At 40.2% G+C, this 18,089-nt stretch overlaps 1 protein-coding gene across 1 annotated transcript in view; it reads right to left on the bottom strand.

Annotated features, from left to right (window-relative positions):
• Positions 1–18,089, bottom strand: part of LOC109936487 (zona pellucida-binding protein 1-like) — a 74,263-nt gene that overhangs the window by 17,816 nt on the left and 38,358 nt on the right. The window contains exons 7-8 of the mRNA XM_048614356.1: positions 7,562–7,781; positions 4,388–4,550 (exon numbers count right to left, since the gene is read on the bottom strand). Coding sequence (XP_048470313.1) covers positions 7,707–7,781 — 75 coding nt within the window. The 3' untranslated portion in view covers positions 4,388–4,550; positions 7,562–7,706. The remainder of the gene's footprint in view (positions 1–4,387; positions 4,551–7,561; positions 7,782–18,089) is intronic.

Raw genomic sequence — 18,089 nt, 5'->3', positions numbered from 1 at the left:
TCAGCCTCTCTGCTCCTATGATGCTGCTTGGCCTGCTGTGTTCATCCAGCCCTGCACCTTGTTGTCTCGGATTCTCCAGCATCTGCAGTTCCTACTATCTCTGCTGCCAGACCTGTTGAGCTTTACCAGCAACTTTGTTTTTAGTTCCTGATTTACAGCATCCACAGTTCTTTCGGTTTTACTAAATATGAAATACCATCTACTTTACTGTCCTTCCAAATTGACCATTTCAAATAAAATAAACATTACTAAGTCAGTGCCTGTAACCTTTGAGCTTTGAAAAGAAGGCTGAGGTTGAGGATTTATCTGTTCTATTATCTGACATTTATATGAAGACAAACTGTTAAATTGATCTGGTCTAGTCTGCAACAAGAGAATATTTAACTCATTAATGTGTGTTACCACAAGAAATCTGCTAATGGTTAAATTCAGGCCAAAATTTTTCTGTGTGATGCCATTATTGGTACTTGTTTAGCCCTGTTATCATTGCTAAGGTGAAGGATGACTATTTAATAGAATCCTTGCGATCTAAAATTACAAACTATTCTTGAAATTTCAGAGGAATACAGACATTAAATTTGTAGAGTTTTGTTTAAAGAAATGCAGTGAGACCTCTGTTGTTTGATATGAATTGCCAATGTTATTGTCCCACAATCTGTGAACTAACTCATTGGAATCCTCATCAAGTGCCAATTGCTGATAAAGGTACAACAAGTAGAGCTGAAAATCCTGGCTGGATTTTCAGAAGTGTGTATGAATTCAGAGCACATTGGCCATTGCACTATGTGACTTGAACTAGCTTGAAGGGTCTGAGTGGCCAATAAGGGTGGGTTTAAGGACATGGGTTAACATGGAGGTTGTAAGGCCCATTGGCATGGGTGGAGGCATGAGTTGGCATAGGTGACATGGGGAGTGGATAAAGGGATGTGAGAGGAAGGGCCAGAGGGCTAAAGATTGAAACCAACAACTGAGAAATAGTCCCAGAGGACCAAGACAGTCCTCTTAACCAGATTGCCTTAACGCTCGACAGATTCTAAAGCTACTTCCGAGCTACCCAGGTGGTGGATCTGACTCCAGCATGTACCCGCCACTGCCTCAGAACAAAGATTGTGCTTTTTGAAACACTTTTCCAAAGGCTCCTACTACCTGTCTCTAACATGAAAATCCAGTCCCCTATGTGGGAACATATATGGGACAGATGAGTGATGGTAGGATTTCAAACAAATAATTTTTAGACAATGAACCCATTCATGCTGTCCCTGTGATGAATAGCTGGGTGCTTATTCAATTAAATGACAACAAACTAATGATGATAGAAAAAGGAAAATTAAAGTAAAGCAGAAGTAATTTGTCAGCTACATTCAAATTACTATCAAGAGAACTGGAGGAGGGGGAGCATTGCATAGGTACAAAATTCAGTTGATGGGAGCAAAATCTTCCATCACCTTGACTGACAGTGCCTCATACTCAGGTAGACAAGTTTAAATAAATAAAATGCTGTATCTGTAACGAATCCAATGAAGTCACTATTTGGCCAAAGTAACAGGAGAAAATGAGAAAATATACCAATCTGACTGGTCTTCTCAATCAGTACAGAGAGGAATTTAAAATGCAGACAGTCACATTGACTTTGAGCTAACTTGCACGTGAATGCTGAGTATGAATATTTATTCCTGTTACAGGACTGCTGTGCATAAAGATAGCTTTCTTATTAGTATGATAATCAAAAGTAATGTCCTTGATCTGTCACTGTCGTCCTTCGCATACCAATTTATAGTTCAAATTAAAAGAATGCAAATGTAATTGCCAATAAAACAGTTGAAACAGGTAATCAAAGTTTTCTCAAATTCATTCTTGGAATATCAGTATCGCTAATAAGACCAGAATTTATTGCCAAGTTGCCCTTTTTTTGAACCACCACAGATGGGAGGCAGTGGTAGAGTACTGGTATTATCACTGCGTCAGTAATCCAATGGCCCAGGCCAATGATCTGGGGATATGGAGTCAGATATCATGAGGGCAGCTGGTGGAATTTGAATTTGATTCACTAATGTAGGTTAGGAAGGAAATCTACCATCTTTACCCGGTCTGGCCTATATTTGTTTCCAGACTCACAGCAATGTGATTGACTTTGAAATGCCCTCTGAATTGGCCTGGCAAGCCACTTAGTTGTATAAAACAGCTACAAAGTATAAGAGAAATGGAAAACCAGCATTGTGCGAGGCACTAGAAAACAACAATGGCAAACTCAGCCCTGTCTACCCTGAAACAGCTTCCTTACTAATGTCTGGAGGCTTGTGCCAGAATTGAGAGAGCTGCTTCTCAGTCTAGTCAAGTGACAGACAGATAAATTCATACACATAGAATCATACCTTGTAGCCAGGTATGCTCTCTCCACTTGTCCTGCCACATTCAGTGATCTGTGCATAGAAACAAGCAGGTCCTTCAACTCCTATACCTTCTTCAGAATTGTGCCCCTATATTGCATTTCTGTGTTATTCCTATCAAAGTGCATCACCTCTTACTTCCCTGCATTGAGCTTCATCTGTCCCTTATCCACCCAGTTTACCATTCCACACTGTCCTCCTCACAGGTTACAATGCTTCCAAGTTTAATGCCACCTGCAAAGTGTGAAATTTTCCCCTGCACACAACGATCCAGATCATTAATATATAGCAGAAAACTGACTCCTGGGGATCTCCCAATAAAAATCTTCCTCTGACCTGAAAAATATCCATCATCCTTTACTCTCTGTTTCCTATCACTACTTTTATACCATGACCTCTAACATTCCTCACAGGTCTACTGTGTGGCACTGTATCAGCACCTTCTGAAAGCCAATGTACATCACTGTTACCCTGACTAAGTCTTTCTGTTACCTCTGCAAAAAACTCCAGCAAGTTAGTTAAACATGATTTACGCTTTAGAAAGCCATGCTAACTCTTCCCATTCAACACACTCTTTTCCATGTGACTACAAATTCTACCGTGCATAATTGTTTCTAGAAACTTGCCACCACCAAAGTTAGACTATCTGTAATTGCTAGGATTATCTTTACACCCTTTCTTTAACAAGGCATAATGTTCGAAACGCTCCAGTCATCTAGGACGTCCCCTGAGTTCAGGGAAGACTGAAACATTATGGCAAGTGCGCCTGCAATTTCTACACCCACTTCCTTAAAAGTCCTCGGATGGATCTTATTGGGTCACACTACCTTGTTAACTGCAAGTGCCAACAATCTATCCAAGAATTCTTCTTTATTAATTTTGAACCTTTCTAATGACAGAGTTTCCTCTTCTGTCACATGGCCTGGCAACATCTTCCTCTTTCATTTCCTATGACACAACTATCTTCAGCTGCTTCGTCATTAACGTCCCCAAAGGAGAAGCCATTGCTTAATGTATTATGGCTGGACTATTAATCCAGAGACCCAGGTAGTGTTCTGGGTACCTACTTTGAAATTGTTGAATTCAATAAAGGGAAATCTGGAATTAAGAGCCTAATGATGACCATGAAACCATTGCCAATTGTCGGCAAAAACCCATCTGGTTCAATAATGTCTTTTAGGGAAGGAAACTGCCATCCTTAACTTGTCTTGATGTACATGTGGCTCCAGACCCACAGCAATATGGTTGACTCTTAACTGTCCTCAGGCAATTAGGGATGGGCAATAAATGCTGGCCTCGCCAGAGCCACCATCATCCCATGAATGAATAAAAAGAAAGGTGGAATTCAGAAGCTCCAGAGTTGAGCTGAAATGTACTTTTTTCTTTGTTTCTTCCAGCAGTACAAACACAACCTTTGTTATTAACTTTGGAAGCTGCTAAACTGAAGCTGCTTTAACCAGTCACAACTTTTAAACTCATGCAGGTGTTTTCTGCCTTGAAATAGATGCAGAACTCACACTGGTTGCATTCCTACCCTATACAATAGCCAGCACATCTTAGCTGGGTATACATAGTTGCTTTTACAAAGAGTGTGCTGTCCCATTGTGGTAGTGTCCGTATCTCTGAGCCGGAAGGCTCAGGTTCAACTCCCATCTGTTCCGAGCGTGTGTCATTAAAAATGCCTGAACAGGTTGATTAAAAATATCTATAGATGACAGAAGAAAACAATCGTCATATGCCAAATGCATAGGTGCACACCAAAGATTGTGCCACATGCAGAGTTCAAACAGAATTTTAGAACTTTCCTGATTAAAACTGCTCAGTAGATTAAAATGAAATGACCTTTTATTGGCCCTACTAACTTTGTGCAGTCATCGTCAAAGATACTTATTGCCTCAAAAGCTGGGATATTGGTTTTGTGGATTTTTAGTTCCAAATTGAGGATGGTTTAATTTATTAGAGCATAACACAAAGCAAGTATTTGGTGATTTAAAACTTACCACAACATCCTACACACTTTTCACTTGTTATGATGTTTTTGCCAAATCCTGGTTTGCAGTGATCCACCTTCACACCATTTAAAGAGTTAGCGATATATTGAATATTTTGGAACCTTCCTTTAAAGGGGTAGTCCTCAATGAATGATCTGATTCGTGTGTATGCCTGTTGAAGAATAGTGAAGAATAACTCTTTATGTCTGCCTTGAACTTCTACCCAATTGTCCCTTACAATTTTCCAGACTTGCTATCTCCATTACCACTCTGTGAAATCCATTTCACACAATGACCTCCCTCAGCATAAGGTACAGAAACTGTCACAGTAGGGGATGCTTTTCTGAAATTATTTGACACAGACTGGGGTTTTACTCTACAATGTCTTCTATTTAATCTTGGAATGCTTGACTTGTCCACAGCAGAACTTCTCATAATCTTAATGAAAAAAAAAAACTAATGAAAGGTAGGTCTAAGTGCAAAATGGAAGCAGGATCTCAAACCAACTTCTATCTGTCTTTCCTCTGCTGCAGTCCGTAAAGGCAGGTACAAAGTACATACTTCAAAGGAAGTTTGGTCATATTTCCCTCTTTTCATTCAGATTGATTGGTATTCCCACTTAAAACAAGTCAATCATATTAAGATGAAATTTTAATCTCTGTACTGAATCAATGTGAAGAAATCCTAGAGCTTGATATGATTGTATTTGTATCTACTTTCATTTTAAAATCAATTATTTCCATTACATTTTATGCACCTAGACATACAGCTCAAATGCTATGCTAGATGATTCAGCTTAACAAAGTGTGTTGTTGTACAGACCACATGTTTTGTTCTTTCGTCAGGTAAACAACATGCCCTAAAATGGTCAAATGCTAGAAAGTATGTACAAACAGATCTGAATAATTTTACAAAAGTACACTCTCAATTTTAAAGCACTTAAGATTTGATTAAAAATTAAAGATTTGAAAGTCTGAAGTCGAGCCGTCCATCACTGCACTATGAATTGTAAAATTTGAAGTATGAGCTCCATTGAAGAACGTCAATGTTAACAATAGCATCATTATATCATGGAAAAGTTCATTTTGAAAGAACTGATTTGATATGAATCAATTGTTTGGTAATTAACATTAGCAGAAGAACAACAAGTTAGCAAGTGAAGAAAACAACAATGGGCAGAATTTTCCCCTCACTATTATGTGTGCGAAACAGCAGGAAAGTTGGGAAAATATGGAGAGAATGAAAAATCAGAATCTTGATAAAAACCAAAAGAACTGTGGATGCTGTGAATCAGGAACAAAAACAAAGTTGCTGGAAAAGCTCAGCAGGTCTGGCAGCATCTATGAAGGAAAAAAACAGAGTTAACGTTTTGGGTCCGGTGAACCCTCCATCAGAATCTTGACATTGAGAAAACATTTTGCAGATTTTCTCTTCAAACCTTAAATGGTGAGTTCAGAATCTTACCATTAAGCCGTAACTACCTCATCTCCATCCATTCGCATTTCTTTAATAGCCCACTCGTCTCATTTATAGAAACATAGACAATAGGAGGAGTAGGTTGCTTGGCCCACAAAGCCCTCCCTACTATCATGGCTAAGTTTAAATGGCAAAGCAATCCTCAAGAGCAACTATTCTCCTCTCCTTGCCCAAGAATTTAGATAGCTCAAATTCCCAATACGGAAGTCGGAAAGAGTGATAATTGGCTAGGTGACTGCAGCAAGCCAATCACTTGTTCCAAACTTTATCCAACTGTTTCTTCACAATAACGTCCCTGAATGCACCGTGGAAACCATTCTACTCTACTCCTAATCCAAGCAAGTTGGCATCAATAAACCACCAGCTTCATTATATCATCATGCCTGCTCTTGGTCCAACTTGCCTACCACTTCAGCCCTCCAATACTAGGATGTAACCAGAAATGGAACAGCTGGGTTCAACTGGGCCGGTATTCACTCGCATTTGGAAGGATGAGAGGGGATCTGATTGAAACATATAAAATTATGACAGGGTTAGACAGACTAGATGCAGGGAAGATATTTTCCCTGAGTGGTGGAGTCTAGAACTAGGAGTGACAGTCTCAGGATACAGAGGAGGCCATTTCAGACTGATATGAGGAAAAAATGTCCTCATTCAAAGGCGAATGAACCTGTGGAATTCTGTACCATGGAAGGCTGTGGAAGCCAAGTCAGTGAATATATTCAAAAATTAAGGGATATGGGGAGAAAGTGGGGATGTCACATTGAAATAGAGGATCAACCATGATCATATGGAATGGTGGAGCAGGTTCAAAGGGCCTAATGACCTACTCCTTGTTTTTATGATTCTGTTTACTTGACAACTCAGGATCAGCTATGATCTGTGTGCAGGGACACATACTCACACACATTTCATGCATCCGCAAAGATTGCATCTTATCGCTGTGTGAGGACCAGTTCCAAGCTTCTGAAGTGGTCTGCAGCTGGACTTTAAAAGTAGTTTCAACAATGTGAAACCCAAAAGCTCCCAGCAACATTAAACACTTTTGCTTCTCCTGTCTTGCAATTCCTTGAGAAGGAACCTGAGGAGCCCAGTTGCATAATGAATAAGTTGAACAGTAGAAGATTACATGAGAAAAACCTTGGCAGACTGTTCTGAAGATGAGACTCATATGAGACTTGAAACATTAATTCTGTTTCTCTCTCCACAAATGCTGCCAAACCTGCTGAGTTTCTTCAGCATTCTCTGTGTTTGTCTGCCAGACTGTATGCTTGTTCTCCACTTAATGTAGCTGGACAAGTTTGTTCTTGGGGACTGCTGTAACTAACAATATGGATGCATTTATCAGCACACTGGTTAAGCATCTGAGAGTAGAGAATAGAGAGTTATGCTGATAGAATTATTTAAATGAGAATGAATGGGAAGTTGCTTGACTGAAGCATAAACAGCAGCACAGACTGTTGACCTGTTCTAGGCAATATATTGTGTAATATTATGCAAAAGTAGTCATGTATTGTACAAAAGAATTTTTCGAAACAGTAAGGAAGTACATATCTTCTGCTTGCCTTCAGGCTGTCCAATATTTCTGTATTGTTTATTTACAAGTAAGAGACTTATATTTCAGCACTAGAGACTTATATTTTAAAAAAATCCTAATTGATAACTATTTTGTTATTTATAACACAAATAAAAGGATGGATTACCCACCTTTGGATATAGTAGTCACCATTCTTCAAATTTAAGATTAGAGTGTACAGATCATGGGTTGAGATATACAACTAGGAAAATCAGAGGGAGGTTTGTCCCGTTGGGACTCCAGGCCAGAAGCCAAAATATGTGATCTTTCCTTATTTCATCTATAAGACATTCCCTCGCGCTGTGTTTTCTTCCTTTCTTGTTGACTAGAGTAGACATCTAATATAAGATTCTGTGAAAAGATCCATAGACATGTTCCCTTAGAAACCCTTGTCTGCATTAAACCTTCAACACAGATTGGAATATTTTAAATATGTACCACTTCTGTTCACTGTAAACTAAACAGTAAACATAAGTCACAAAATCTACAAAAAGGTGCTGTAAATTATTGACGATAACTACAGGGCTACACATAGCAGGCAATAATAACAACTTGTATTTTTATATCTTCTTTAATCTGGTAATAGGTCCCAGGACATTTCATATAGATGAAAATAGACGCCGTAGTGGTGGAAGAGAAATTTGATGCAGTGATCAAAGGTAAGTTTAAAGAAGAATTAACGAAGTATATCACTAATATGGTAAAATAGCATTGATCCTCAGTCAGAAGATACAATTTATTTCTCACAGCTTTTGTTAGGGTGGAGAAAGAGAGAGAGATAGAAGCTGAAAGGGTTTAAAGTCCCAGAGAGCACAATGTCTGATAGTGAAGATAAATGAAGGAAGTGGTATGGAGTGAAGGTCAGAGGTTGAAGAATAGCTAACAATCATTGATACATAGGGGTCATGGAAGTTATTGACACAAGGAAGGATGATGCCTTGGATGGATGCAGTGGATGTACTCGTAATCAAAAGTAATTAATTTGAATTCTGTGTGTTAGCGACAAGAACCAATTAAAACTGATAAAGACAAGAGAAATGGAGAGTCAGACTTAATGTAAGATTAATGTGGTTATTGTAGTCTTGGTCAACTCAGTTAATGCACATGAGGAATTAGAAAGTCAGAGAACAGAATGTTAGAAAAGTAGAATTTTGAGGAGGTTAAGACATGTATAAAGGTTTTGGTATTAGCATAAATGTCAAAATAGTAGAGATAGTGCTGCAGATATGAAAATGAATAGTTAATAAATGGAGGTTAAAGCTCAATTCAAGCCGCCAGTCGATCTATATTGCTTACCAATATCTTTAACCTGAGCAAGTAGCTGATGAAGGGATGTAATTGGGACTAATGGGTAATAAAACAAGCTACTTTCTCTCTTACCAACAGTAAATTGGAAAATAGTACTTGCTTAATGTTGGACAGCAGTGATGGTAGTGGAAAGCTGTGTGTTTTTAACATAAATATGAAAGCTAACTGCCAACAGCCACCCATCACATGCAAGCACCTGTACTGAATCTGAATTTCAGGTCAGACAGATGACCTGATATCTTCCATTTTGCACTGCTGTCCAAGATAAGTCTCTAACCCCATGTCTACAGATGATATGACAAGATACAGCATGCAGCCATGAAAAAGGAGACAGCTAAAGATAGAACTCTGGCATTTTTAGGGTGACTATGAAAGGACAGGAAGCATAGTCAAGTTGTATTTACATAGAATCTTAACCACCTTTACACCTGAAGGGAATGATTCACTGAAATTTCACAGGTAGGAAATAGTATACAGGCAACTTAAACTTAATTCAAATAACTAAGCCTAATACAGCTAAAAGGCAAGTAATTTGCCCCCTTCATTCGATTGCTTCTGAACGTGAAACAGCTTTTCTTGACCATATATTGCATGGAAATGTTATTGTTTTAATTATTTAGTGGGTTTGCCTCTCTAAAGGGCACTTTGCATCAAAATGATGGTGTTCTCAACATTTGTAGCTAGAAATGTTGAAGTTAAGCAAAATGTTCAGGATGTTTATAGGCGTCACAATAAATTGAAAACTGGAGTTGTACTTAATGTCATAGAGTCATAAAGATGTACAGCACGGAAACAGACCCTTCAGTCCAACTCGTCCGTGCCGACCAGGTATCCTAAATTAATCTGGTCCCATTTGCCCTTCCTATTCATTTAACCATCCAGATGCCTTTTAAATGTTGTAATTGTACTAGCCTCTGCCACTTCTTCTGGCAGTTCATTCCATACACGCACTACCATCTGCGTGAAAAAGTTGCCCTTAGGTCCCATTTATATCTTTGCCCTGTCACCTTAAACCTATGCCCTCTAGTTTTGGACTCCCCGACCCTGGGGAAAGGACTTTGACTCTTTACCCTATCCATGCCTTTCATAATTTTATAAACTTCTATAAGATCATGCCTCAGCCTCCAACGTTCCAGGCAAAATAGCCCCAGCCTACTTAGACTCCCATGATAGCTCAACTCCAACACTGGCACCATCCTTGTTAATCTTTTCTGAACCCTTTCAAGTTTGACAACATCCTTCCTATAGCACGGAGACCAGAATTGAATGCAGTATTCCAAAAGTGGCCCAACCAATGTCCTGTACGGCCGCAACATGACCAGCCAACTCCTTTCCTCAATGCACTGACCAGTGAAGGCAAGCATACCAAATGCCTTCTTCACTACCCTGTCTACCTGCGACTCCACTTTCAAGGAACTATCAACGTGCACTCCAAGGTCTCTTTGTTTGGCAACACTCCCCAGGACCTCACCAATAAGTGTATAAGTCCTGCCCTGATTTGCCCTTCCAAAACGTAGCACCTCACATTTATCTAAATTAAACTCCATCTGCTACTCCGTGGCCCATCGGCCCATCTAATCAAGGTCCCGATGTACTCTGAGTAACCTTTTTTTGCTGACCACTATGCTACCAATTTTGGTGTCACCTGCAAACTTACTAACCATAACCATACTACTAGTCTTACACCATGTGGGATGGCAGCCACCTTTTGAAGTAAAATTCTAACATTTAACTATTAAACATTTTTCATATCCTAGTAAATAATGTGCTTAGATAGAACTGTCACGCTTCTAAAGGTGCAATCTATTTCCTACAGTGACCAAGTTTGCCTGTATTTTTGTCCTGGACTTTAAACCAATGTCTCACAGCACCTCCCAGTATTTAGACAGTGCTTCTGGCCTCATAAAAATAAACCCCAAGATACTTCTCAGCAGTTTTAACAAACAAAATTTGTCAACAAGCAACACATTAGTGCAAGGCAAGATAGTGGTGTGGCGATAATGTCACTGGACTAGAGATTCAGAGGTCCTGGCTGACGTTCTGGGGACAAGGATCCAACTGATAAATCTGGAATCTAAAGTTAGTTTCAGTAATGACCGCAAAATTATTGTTAAAAAAAATCTGGTTTACTAACGCGCTTTAGGGGTGAAAATTTGCCATCCTTACCTAGTCTATTCTACACGTGACCCCAGATCCACAGATGTGTGGTTGACTCTTAACTGCACTGAAGTACCTAAGCAGTCAGTTCAAGGGCAGTTCGGAATGGGCAACAAATCCTGACATTGTCAGCAATGCCCACATTCCATGAAATAATTGAAAATAAATCCTTTCAATATCACTGCGTCAGGATCTTGAAACTCCTTTCCTATGAGCACTGTAGGTGTAACTACAATATGATTTCTACACCACCACATTATCAAAGCCAACGAAGGATGAACAACAAATTTCCATCCTTGCCAGCCATGTTCACATCTAATGAGAGAATTTAAAAAAAGACAGAAGACTTGGTCACAGAGGTTAGGTTTAAAGAAAATCTTCAAAGAGTAATGACAGTAGCCAAATTTTAGAAATTATTTCAGAATTTGGGGCTTTGGAAGCTGGAGGTACAACTTCCAATGGCTGAATTATTAAAATTGGGGTTAGTAAAGAGGTCTGAACTGGAACAGCATCGATAACTTAGGGATATGCAGGCCTAAAAGAGATTACAGAGATAAAGAGGTGGAGGGATAGGCTTCAAGTCATGGAGGGAGTGGAAATATTTGGAAACAATGATCGGAATTTTGAAATCAAGGCACTGCTTAACTGAAAACTGATACAAGCTAGCAAACACACCATGATGGACCAAAATCGGCTAAGTGGCAGGAACCAGAGGGTGATGGTTTAAGGATGGTTTTGTGACTGGAAAACTGTGTCCAGAGGTGTACCACACTGCTTTGCTGGATCCCTTCCTGTTTGTAGTGTATATTAATATCTAGACATGAATGCAGGAGGTATGATCAGTAAGCTTGCAGAATGATGTGAAAATTGATGGTGTGGTAAATAGTGAGGAAGAAAGATTTAGACTACAGGGTGATATAGATGGTCTGATTAGATGGGCAGAACAATGACAAATGGAATTTAATCCTCAAAGTGTAAGGTGACACATTTTGGGAGGACTAACAAGGCAAGAGAGTACATGATGAATTGTGGGATCCTAGGTAGTACAGAGCATCAGAAGGACCTTGGTATGCATGTCCATAGTGCTTTAGAGGCAGCAAGATGGGTAGATAAGGGGGTTAAGAAAGTACAGCGGATACTTGTCTTTAGTAGTCAAGGCATTGAACACAAGAGGAAGGAGATTATAATGGAGCTGCATATAATGTTAATTAGACCACAACTTGAATACTGTGAGTAGTTCTGGTCACAACAATATAGGAAGGATGTGATTGCACCAGAGAGGGTGCAGAGGAGAATCACCAGCAGGTTGCCTGGGTTATAAAGAGAGACTAGATATGCTCAACCTGATTCAGTTATGAAGAGAGATTTTGGCTGGAGTTTATTCAACGATAGAGAGAGATTAGACAGGCTGGAGTATTTTTCCTTAGAGCAGAGGAGGCTGAGGAGAGGTATGATTGAGCTACAAAGTTATGAAGGGAATAGATACGGAGAATTTGTTCCCCTTAATAGAGGGGTCAATAACCAGGGGTACCGTTTTAAGGAAAGGAGTGGGAGGTTTAGAGGGGATTTGATGAAAATTGTTTCTACCCAGGGAGTGATGGGTATCTGGAACTTACTGCCTAAATGGATAGTAGGAGCAGGAAACACTAAGACATTTAGGAAGTATTTAGATGAGCACTTGAAACTCTGTAACATACAAAGCTACAGATCAAATGCGGAAAAATGGAATTAGAATAGATAGATGCTTGATGACTAATGTGGACACGATGGTCTGAAGGGCCTTTACTCTTGTTGTATAAACTTATGACTGTATGCCTGTACGGAATTTTGATTTGGATTTTACAGAGTGCTCACTGTCATCTCTACCCCTCAGCTGAAAGGCTGGTTGGGAGAAGCCTACCCATGTTCCTGTTGACGGCTTCACAGCAGTTTAATTCTGGGAACAACATTAACTGCTTTAAAGTGAGACTTCTGCCCCTACTGTACAGCTGGCAACTCTGCAGTTCTAGCAGTGCTAGTGGGAGTGGTGGCCATTGCTTGGATTGCAGGTAATCCCACCATGCTGAAGAACCCAGTTAAGTTTGAGGTTGGGGTTCTTGGCAAACCCCTTCGCAAAGGGGTTAGGGCCAGGATTCAAGAGGCCAGGGGAAATGCAGGGATAAGCAGTGTGAATTTGAGGGTGGGTTTTTCCAATGGGCATGAACAACCTGCAGTACCTTGTTCACTGCTGCAAACCCCTCCCCTCAACTTGCCTGACTTCAGCACAGGAAGTTAAACTGCCAGACCTTGTACATGCTGACCATTAATCGATCTTTTAAGGGCCTGAATAGGCCAATACCCAATGCCTTCCCTGATCCTGTAAAATTTCAGACAGATCATGAGTTGGCAATGGAGGCAATGGAAAGGCTACCTGCTGGATTTTACGCTTTTGAATTGCCACAAGGGGTGTAAAAACCAGCTCTCTGTGAAAGTTAAGATACAGACAGCAGAGTTTTGAATAAACTCACTTTTACGCTGCATTGAATGAGGAGGTGGAAACAAGATCTGAAGGTGATTTATACTGACATCAGTGTCAAAAATAGAAAGGCATTCCATTTTTAAGCACTTATGCACATACCCTAAAAAAATTGCAACCTCATTAGCTATTTACCCAGACACAATTCATACTGTTCAGAATGGGCTCATCATCCATCCATTATGATTTACAACTGTAGATATAAATTAGGTAAAAAACTTTGTTGGGAAGGAACCCTTGCAAGATTGTCACTCAGCTAACCTAAAGGAATTCTGGAATTTTTTTCACACTAAAGTAGACGAGTGAACTAAGAATTTTATCTTTTGGTTACTTTCACTTCATTTTCAAAGGAAACAAATGCCACTTTATGGTAAGTAACATTTATGATTCCCTTCAGTCTTTTCCTCGTTCAGCACAAAAAAACTAAAGCAAATTCATAGTTTAGAAGAGGATTCAAAACATTAAAGTGCCACTGCTCTAAAATTTCTAAGTCTAAAAATTTCTGCATCTCTTCAGGATTTCAGGTGTGGCAATGCCATAAAATCATAACTATAAATTTCAAGTTCTCTTACACACTTTTACAGCAATACAAAATATATTTTTCCTTCAGCTGAATAGACAGGTTATGACAAGAGAAAATAATGCAGACAAATGCAGCAACCTGTAGTCTTCTACACAAAGTAAGGAAAGATCACATGATTCCAGCCTAAAACTTGTTAAAGAAACCTCTGATTTTCCTTGTTTTTTGCAATTCAAGTCTTATCAATGATGCATTGAACATAATTTAATGAAAAAGCTATTTTTAAATATATTCTTATGTTAGTATTTTTGACATAGCTCCTTCATAGTCTGAGAGTTACTTGATTTCAATTCAACTTATGGAATATAGTTTTCAATGATAACTGGAAATTTGTCTTCTTCCTGCACCCCATCCTTTATTGCAGTAAATTGTACATAAAGTTTATTTAAAGATTTCCACCATTTCCTGCATCCTTTGAAATGACAGAATGCCAAACACAAAATATATGAACTAAATATCTACAGAACAGGATAGTTGCTGTCTGAAGGTTAACATCTAAATATGAAAGGCTTTTCTTGACACAAAATGTGTTGCCTCCAGATCACACCATCTTTCCTGACACCTCCAGCTTGAATTCAAATAAGTTTTCAAAATGGTTGTAAGAAAATTGACAGTGACATTCTCTGATCTGTGATAGTGATACATGAACAATACTCCTTCCCAAACATCTGTTCCACAATATGTTATGACAGCAATGATTCATCAATTTCCAGCTCAATGTGGCCATCCTCATTTGATTTGAATGTTGCCTAGCTAATCGTAATTGTGTAATGGTTTTTCTTGTTATTCCCGGTATCACCACATTGAATTACCCAAGGATCCATCTGTGCCCCTTCCTCTTTTACATAGAAACCTAGACAACAGGAGCAGGAGTAGGCCATTTGGCACTTTGTGTCTGCTCTGTCACTGACTTGATCACCGCTATCAGTACCCTGTTCCCACTGTCTCCCCATATCCGTTGAAGCTTTTAATCTAAGAACTATATCTACACATTTCTTGAATGTCTTCAATTTTTCAACCTCAACAGTTTACTGTGGCAGAGAATTCCACAGACTCACCACTCTCTGTGCAGAGAAATTCCTCCTCATCACATATGCAGGTGGACTGGGAAAATCATGTTGGGAGTGGATTGCAAGAAAAGGAGTTTGTGGAATGTCTAGAAGGTGGCTTTTTGGAGCAGCTTGTGGTGGAGCCCACAAGGGAACAGGCAGTACTGGATTTATTGTTGTGCAATGAGGCAGACTTGATAAGGGAGCTTAAGGTAAAGGAACCCTTAGGAGACAGTGATCATAAGATGATAGAATTTACTCTGCAATTTGAGAGGGAGAAGATAGAATCACACGTAATGGTATTACAGCTGAATAAAGGTGACTACAGAGGTATGAGGGAGGAGCTGAGCAGAATTGACTGAAAGAGGAGCCTAGCAGGAAAGACAGTGGGACAGCAATGGCAGGTGTTTCTGGGAGTAATTCAGGAGACGCAGCAAAAATTCATCCCTAGGAAAAAGAATCATGGTACAGGGAGGATAAGGCAACCATGACTGACTAAGGAAGTCAGGGATAGCATAAAAGCAAAAGAGAAAGCATATAATGTGGCGAAGGGCAGTGGGAAACCAACGGACTGGGAAGCTTACAAAGACCAACAGAGGGCAACAAAAAAAGAAATAAGGAGGGAGAAGATTAAATATGAGGATAAGCTAGCCAGTAATATAAATGAAGACTGTAAGAGTTTCTTTAGATATATAAAGGGCAAAAGAGGGGCAAAAGTGGACAGTGGACCACTGGAAAATGACGGTGGAGAGATAGTAGTGGGAAACAAGGAAATGGCTGAGGAACTGAATACTTACTTCGTGTCAGTCTTCATGGTGGAAGACACGAGTAATCTCCCAAAAATTCAAGAGAGTCAGGGGGCAGAGCTGAGTATGGTGGCCATCACCAAGGAGAAGGTGCTAATAAAACTGATTGGCCTGAAGGTGGATAAATTACCTGGACCAGATGGACTACACTCCAGAGTTCTAAAGGAGATAGCTGAAGAGATAGTGGAAGTGTTACTGGTGATCTTTTAGGAATCACTAGAGTCAGGGAGGGTCCCAGAGGACTGGAAAATCGTTAACGTGACACCCCTGTTTAAAAAGGGAGTAAGGCAAAAGGCAGTAAATTATAGGCCGATTAGCCTAACCTCGGTCGTGGGTAAGATTTTGGAGTCCATTGTAAAGGATGAGATTTCTGAATATTTGGAAGTGTATAGCAAAATAGGGCAAAGTCAGCATGGGTTTCATCAAGGGGAGGTCATGCCTGACAAATCTGCTAGAATTCTTTGAGGAAGTAACGAGCAGGGTAGACCAAGGAGAGCCAATGGATGTTATCTACCTGGACTTCAAGAAGGCCTTTGACAAGGTGCCGCACAGGAGGCTGCTGAGTAAGATAAGGACCCATGGTGTTAGAGGCAAGGTGCTAGCATGGATAGAAGATTGGCTGTCTGGCAGGAAGCAGAGAGTGGGGATAAAAGGGTCCTTCTCAGGTTGGCAGCTGGTGACAAGTGGTGTTCCGCAAGGGCCAGTGTTGGGACCACAACTTTTCACTTTATACATTAATGATCCAGATGAAGGAACTGTGGGCATTCTGGCTAAGTTTGCAGATGATACAAAGATAGGTGGAGGGACAGGTAGTATTGAGGAGGTGGGGAGGCTGCAGAAGGATTTGGACAGGTGAGGAGAGTGGGCAAATAAGTGGCAGATGGAGAACAATGTGGGAAAGTGTGAGGTCATGCACTTTGGTAAGAAGAATGAAAGCATGGACTATTTTCTAAACGGGGAGAAAATTCGGAAATCTGAAGTGCAAAGAGACTTGGGAGTTCTAGTGCAGGATTCTCTCAAGGTAAACTTGCAGGTTGAGTCAGTAGTCAGGAAGGCAAATGCAATATTGGCATTTATTTTGAGAGGACTTGAATATAAAAGCTGGAATGTACTACTGAGGCTTTCTAAGGCTCTGGTCAGGCCACATTTAGAGTGTGCAGTTTTGGGCCCCATATCTCAGGAAAGATGTACTGGCCCTGGAGCGGGTTTAGAGGAAGTTCACGAGAATGGTCCCAGGAATAAGAAGCTTAACATATGAGGAATGTTTGAGGACTCTGGGACTATACTCATTGGAGTTTAGAAGGATAAGGGGGGATTTAATGAAACTTACAGAATACTGAATGGTCTGGACAGCGTGGATGTTGGGAAAATGCTTCCGTTGTTAGGAGAGACTAGGACCCGAGGGCACAGCCTTAGAGTAAAGGGAAGACCTTTCAGAATGGAGATAAGGAGAAACTTCTTCAGCCAGAGAGTGGTGAATCTATGGAATTCACTGCCACAGAAGGCTGTCGAGGCCAGGTCATTGAGTACATTTAAGACTGAGATAGATAGGTTCTTGGTGATCAAGGGGATCAAGGATTACAGGGAGAAAGTGGGAGAATGGGGTTGAGGAACTTATCAGCCATGATTGAATGGCGGAGCAGACTCGATGGGCCGAATGGCCTAATTTCTGCTCCTATGTCTTATGGTCTTATGGTCTTAAATGGCCTATCCTTTATCCCTAAATTGTAACCTCCCTGGTCATCAAGAACATCCTTCCTGCATTTATCTTATCGAGTCTTGTTAGAATTTTACAGGTTTCTGTGGGATTCCCCCTCATTCTTCTAAACTCCAATGAACATAACCCTAATCACTCAATCTCTCTTCACATGTCAGTTCTGACATCTCAGGAATCAATTTGGTTAGGATTATTTGCATTCCCTCAATAACCAGAACATTCTTCCTCAGATAAAGAGACCAAAACTGCATAGGATACTCTGGGTGTGGTCTTATCAATGTCCTGTAAAGTTACAGAAAGACATGACTGCTCCTGTTACCTCACAGAGATCCTATCACTTGGCTACAATGTCTGTATTAACCTGTCAGCTTCCACGTACACACAGATGAATCCAATCACTCCAAACTCAACTCTGAAACTAGACAACAAGGTGCAGGGCTGGATGAACACAGCAGGCCAAGCAGCATCATAGGAGCAGAGAGGCTGACGTTTCGGGCCTAGACCCTTTTCTGATGAAGGGTCTAGGC

The sequence above is a fragment of the Rhincodon typus genome, chromosome 2, assembly GCF_021869965.1.
Source record: "Rhincodon typus isolate 14 chromosome 2, sRhiTyp1.1, whole genome shotgun sequence".
NCBI classification, from domain to species: domain Eukaryota; kingdom Metazoa; phylum Chordata; class Chondrichthyes; order Orectolobiformes; family Rhincodontidae; genus Rhincodon; species Rhincodon typus.
The sequence above is the reverse complement of the archived record's forward strand: the minus strand, read 5'-3'. Positions and strand labels throughout refer to the sequence as shown.